Genomic DNA, 6,000 nt, shown 5'->3' with positions numbered 1-6,000 from the left:
ACAACGTAGGACTTCGTACGTACGTACATCAGTTCGAGTTGCCATACCACATTACCACAGAGATCCAGTTGTCGATTCAAATCCCATAGTGGTAGAAGTAGTAAGAGTTTAAGCATTATGTGAAAGATTAGGGTTTGAAGATGTTATTGAAGGAGTATAATACAGTGAAATAAATTTGAAAAGAGAAAAAAGATAGAAATATGAAGAATTCAGATTACACTTTGGCAGAGCACAAAGAGTGGATGCACCTTCACCATTGCAAACGATTTTCAGCCATGTCACTCAAAATCTCTAACCATCGATTGCTATCATCTCGCGAATCCCAACCAGGTAGTCTACACCTACCAACATGGCTCAGTCCACTTGTCAGTGACTTCATGGATTTATGCCATGTATTGGTCTGGCCTCCCCTAGCTTTCTTCCAACCTGCTCCTACACTATAAAGCATTGCACGTCGGGGCAGTCGGTGGTTGGGTATACGTCACACGTGTCTCAGCCATCTCAACTGAACTACCGAGTGAAAATAAGTAGAGAATAAATATTCTAACAACGAATACAAATTTTAAAATTGACCTTGAAATGATGTGACTAATTGATTTTACAAGTAAAAAAATTCTTCAAAAGATAACATACAGTCGGGAATTTGTTCAGTTGGCCAACATCTGAAAAGTGTATCCAAGTGTGGACCCCTCATTGTAACGTATAAATCTTGAGATGAAAGATTTTGTAAATTTTCAATTGACTGCTTCACACTTTCTGAAGATGGTTTGTCACAATTTGCATTTGCTAAGGATGATCTGTAATATGATAAACAACGAATAGACAACAATATCTATTACATTAATTAAACAAAGACAATCTGAACTGATAAGGACAATTCAGCGCCTATATTGGTTAAACAGAAAATAAGAATTCTGATATAAGAATACTGTTACAGTTAAATTTTACGCTTTTATTGGATTGGAAGTTGAATAATTTTTTCACCACTGTTATTTATTTAAACACATACATATTGGTACAAAGGGGCACCAGATACAGATGCGCCACACAAAACAACGAGAATGAGAAGAGAAAAGGGGAAGATGCGTATATATAAAAGAAAAAAAATAGGATGAAAAAAGAGAAGAGTAATGATGGGGGGAACTGAAATGTACAGCCAGAAAAACTCTCTCAGTTAAGAAAGTTAGAACCACTCTTTATGAAGTAAAAGGTTACAGCAGGATCGTCTCTGGCTTCTATTCTGAGCCACATCTGATAACGTCTCTAGCCACATCACGAAGGTGCCAAAGATGGTCCAAATTGACATAAGCCGCTCTGGCTTTCATTACACGTGCATTGATCTCATCACTCACACCACCACCAGCACTTATGTAGCTACCTAGATACACGAACTTCTCAACTACTTCAATCTGCTTACCATCCAAGGTGAGTACAGGATGAGAATCCTGCCAGTCTTGTACGAGTACTTTGCACTTGGAGGGTGCAAAGCACATACCGTACCTGCGGACACTGATTGCCAACTGATTAAGTGCAGATTGCATGCCTTGGGCATTATCGCACAGTAAGACAATATCATCCGCATACTCGAGGTCGAGAAGTCGTTCTCTAGACAGCAGATCCACACCGCCATTATTTACACAATAACAAATCCACGATGTTTATTGAAATATAGTATAAGGAATAAATCTTATATGATGGTACAATAGTTAGGTATTAATATTTTTGAATAGAAGTTTACTTATTGTTGCTAATTATTCATTTATTGTTAAATGAACTCTTATTTACCACTATTATTTCAACTGAGAATTTAAATTAATTAACTGATCTCCTGTTTCACTGATTCGAAGCACCTCCAGCGTGTATTTCCTCATTTCTGTAGCAATTTGACTCTTCCGGTCTTCCACATTGTCCGGACGTTCCATGGACCTATAAAAATTGTTGCTCTTGTTGTTAGAAGGTGCATAGGCCTCATGACTTCCGAAGGAACTCGGCTTTCATTATGAGGCGTCATAATTATTTCTTCAACTCTCAGGGCAAAGTTTGAATAATTTTTCTGGTTAGCGTTTTTTTAGCGAGTTGGTTTCTACGGGATGGAGTCGCTGACCCCATGCGCAACCCTTCCCCTCTACCCAGGCTTGGGACCGGCAGTAGCCTCCAGAGGAGCTACAGGCGGATAGAACTAAAAAGAAAAGTCCAGGACAGAGTAGGTTTGAGAATACTGGTCGGCGGTCTATGCTCTATTGGGAGTAACAGACAATGAAATGAAAATGAACTGATCTCGTGAGCACCCTATACTTAAACATATTGTATCGGTTTGTCAAAAATTTAAATTAAAAATTATAAAGGGCCCATTCGTGAAAAAAAAACAACAACAACATGTATTCAACGACCACTATTTCAGTAGGTTAAACGTATACCATAGCAAATAAAGTCACTAGAAGTTGACAACTTTAAAAAGGACTTATATGAATCATGTATGATAACATATGATGTTGTCAAACTTTAATTAGATAAAATAATTCATTCTAATATATTTTTTTCATCTCTACAATATATACTCACTTTATTATATGTGCGATTGATTTCATTGGTTCAAGTTGTCGTTTATGTTCATCCGGTAAAAATCGTAATACACGTTCAACGACATCTTCTGATCCAAGATTTACAAGATAACTCAATAAAATGAATTTCTCTTGAAGTAAGAAAAAATAAAAATAAATTAGAAATTATTTATTTTAAAATAATAACTGTGATGACTTGATCAAGGCCGTCGCAAATTTGTTGTGACTTTACTGGATAAACCAAGGACGTATCCTAATTCGTTATTGGTTTTCATTCACGTGAATTATCCATAAATGGGAATACGACTTGTCTAATCTTAATACTGTGCCAAGTCATTGACGTTCGACAGGTATGAGCAGTCTAGTATCCTTATTGATCCTTTGTCCGCCTAGCCCTTCTAATTCAGTCCAGAACACCAATGACAGCTTCTGTTATGCGAATCATTTATTTCGAGCATACTTTGTTTATATACCAGACAGACAGATATCACACCATAAAATAGAAAATAATATTTGTACAGGATCAAGCCAAATGTGGCTGTGAACATGGGAGACAATAATCAATAAACTGAGTCAAATTTAAGAACAGTAAATCGTACAGTAATAATTCATAGATCAAACTGAAGCCTATAATAAGATGAATATAGATATACACAATCTAGTTACTCAATAGTTATACAATCAGAATATACGTAGAATAATAGTCCAATAATAGGTCCCGTAAGTTATCCGTACTTATGTCTTCGCTAGGATATAACAATAACAAATTATAAAATTTCTACGCAATGAAATCTTAAATAAAAACTAAATAACAGACATACTTTGTAATCTCCATGACTTTTCAATTGACTTTAATTCCTTTTCCAATTCTTCAGGATCATTTTTTGATGCTCTGTAATATGAGATAATGAATTCAATGAAAAGTGAGTAAAAGAATGCTTATTTTGTTTGAAAATTAAAAAAAAAGTATTTGGTTTGAACCCAAAAGAAGATTGTAAACAATACTTGGGTTTCGACTATTATGTTATGAAGTAATAAACTATTGTCCTGGAAGGCCAACAAATGCCCTGGTACAGCCGAGAGTGGGGAGAGTCCGCTCTCCCTCCCCGAATTCTCTCACATGACCACGCGTATATAGCCTCTACCAGGGAAGTCCTACTCATTGCCTTATCGTGGCATTACTGTTGTTTACGAAATTGAGAGGACGAAAACCGAATGTCCGGTGCTTTAACCGGGTTGGTGGACAAAGCGAGTCCCCTAGGGGGGAGTTGGAAAACCCTGATTCCAAATCAATGGTGCACATGGGTTCACTATCCTGAGGGAAAAAATGCGTATGAATGAATCAATCGTTAGTCACCGGCTACCATGGAACTGCATCTCCTCACGATGCTCCACTGCCTTGTGGATCAGACCGTCAGGTCGAAGGCTCCGAGTGTGGCCCCCTAAGGAAAACCACCTGACTTCAGTTTGGGCACCTGGGCAGTATCATAGCCCTCACACAAATTAAATGAGATTTGTGAGGCGCATATGTATCTGGTGTTTCCTTGTACCAATATCTATGTTTAAATAAATAAAAAATATAATTGTCCTGGAAGAAATTACACCCTGAATAAAAAAAGACGTAGAATAAAACTTAAAGGTTACCATTTTTTTGAAATTCCGGGTGAGCGAAATGAAAAGACGGTCAGAAGGTTTAGATATGCTATTGCACTACTTCGAAAAATCAACTTGAATACCACAATTACTTAATAACAATAATCAAACAATGTGCTTTCAAAGTGAATTTAGTATATGAATGAGAACAATCATAAAATCAGGACTGTTTTTTAACTCAGTAGGGAAAAAGAAGGTAATATCGATGAGGAAAAAAGTAATCTTATCGCGTGACAACATTTACATAATGACTAGATTACAATATATTCCAGGCACTACGCTGATTACAAATGGTTGACTAACACTGTATTCAATTGAAAGCATTATAATATATGTCAACTCAGTAGTTGTGAAGATCAAATAACTTTCTTACTTGACAAGTGATTCGGCGGTAGTAGGTATAGATTCTTCAGGGAGCAGCTTCTGTAAAAACATTAAAATAATTATGAACAGAGTGTAAAATAAACAAGACCGAAAAAACATGCAAAATGATACGCACTATGAGGAAGCGTGATGAATAATCGTCAGCATTCAATAGATGTAGCATATATTATTACGGTTATGTTCCGATAAGAATTATGAATGGTAACATTTGAGAACTATTTATGGACCAATATGATACATATATTTTTATTGTATAATTGTTAACTAATTAAACTATTCAAATGCATGTCCCTCTTATTATAAGCTTTATTTTGACCCATATACTATTAATATACGATTTACTGTTCTTGAGTTATCCTCAGTTTATCAATTACTTTTCCCCCTATTCACAGCCACTTTTGGTTGAATCTTGTATAAACGTTATTTTTTATTTTATGGTACGATGTGGTCTATTTGATCAGTATGTTTGAAATATAATGATTCACACCTCAGAGGCTGAGACTGGTGTTCTGGACTTAACTGGCTGCGCTAGGCAGAAAACAAGATCGACAGGTATTTTAAACTGCTCGTACGGTTTTCGTTTGTCACTGTTCCAATCGATAATTTGCTGCTCTGTGATTGGCGGTCTTATCACGTCATACATTAACAGAGCATCCAGGTCACAAGTTATAACAATAACACAAGTTTGCGTTACAATCAATATTTCAAGAGTTTTATATATAGAAAACGTTTTATTTATGGGAAATTATAACTATGCATTTCACTTTATAAAAATATGTATTATGTACACAACATACCACTTGATTAGTTACTGGATCTTCATCTTTGTTTCTTCCGTCTGCTTTATATTACAAAAGTTGAAAAAAAGTCAAGTAATGAATATGTGAAAAGGCGGCATATCTATATATATATTCCAACAATTTTCAATATGTATGACAATACATTTATTAATAATGAATTACGTGTGTACACAATAGCTTTGTTAGTCAGTCAGTTACAACGTAGAACTTCGTACGTACGTACATCAGTTCGAGTTGCCATACCACATTACCACAGAGATCCAGTTGTCGATTCAAATCCCATAGTGGTAGAAGTAGTAAGAGTTTAAGCATTATGTGAAAGATTAGGGTTTGAAGATGTTATTTAAGGAGTATAATCCAGTGAAATTAACTTGGAAGGAGAAAAAAGATGGAGACATGAAGAATTCAGATTAGAATTTGGTAGAACACAAAGAGTGGATGCACCTTCACCATTGCAAACGATTTTCAGCCATGTCACTCAAGGTCTATAACCATCGATTGCTATCATCTCGCGAATCCCAACCAGGTAGTCTACACCTACCAACATGGCTCAGTCCACTTGTCAGTGACTTCATGGATTTATGCCATGTATTGGTCTGGCC

At 36.0% G+C, this 6,000-nt stretch overlaps 1 protein-coding gene across 2 annotated transcripts in view; it reads right to left on the bottom strand.

The window, feature by feature from the left end:
* Positions 1-6,000, bottom strand: part of Smp_154610.1 (hypothetical protein) — a gene marked incomplete at its 5' end in the record, with an annotated part of 44,112 nt that overhangs the window by 8,474 nt on the left and 29,638 nt on the right. For both annotated transcript variants that reach the window (XM_018791799.1, XM_018791800.1), the window contains 5 exons: positions 634-797; positions 2,563-2,692; positions 3,383-3,453; positions 4,588-4,637; positions 5,396-5,439. In XM_018791799.1, coding sequence (XP_018645026.1) covers positions 634-797; positions 2,563-2,692; positions 3,383-3,453; positions 4,588-4,637; positions 5,396-5,439 — 459 coding nt within the window. The remainder of the gene's footprint in view (positions 1-633; positions 798-2,562; positions 2,693-3,382; positions 3,454-4,587; positions 4,638-5,395; positions 5,440-6,000) is intronic.

Source organism: Schistosoma mansoni (genome assembly GCF_000237925.1).
Source record: "Schistosoma mansoni, WGS project CABG00000000 data, chromosome 1 unplaced supercontig 0071, strain Puerto Rico, whole genome shotgun sequence".
Classification (NCBI taxonomy): domain Eukaryota; kingdom Metazoa; phylum Platyhelminthes; class Trematoda; order Strigeidida; family Schistosomatidae; genus Schistosoma; species Schistosoma mansoni.
Note: the sequence above shows the minus strand (reverse complement) of the source record. Positions and strands in the feature narration are given on the sequence as shown.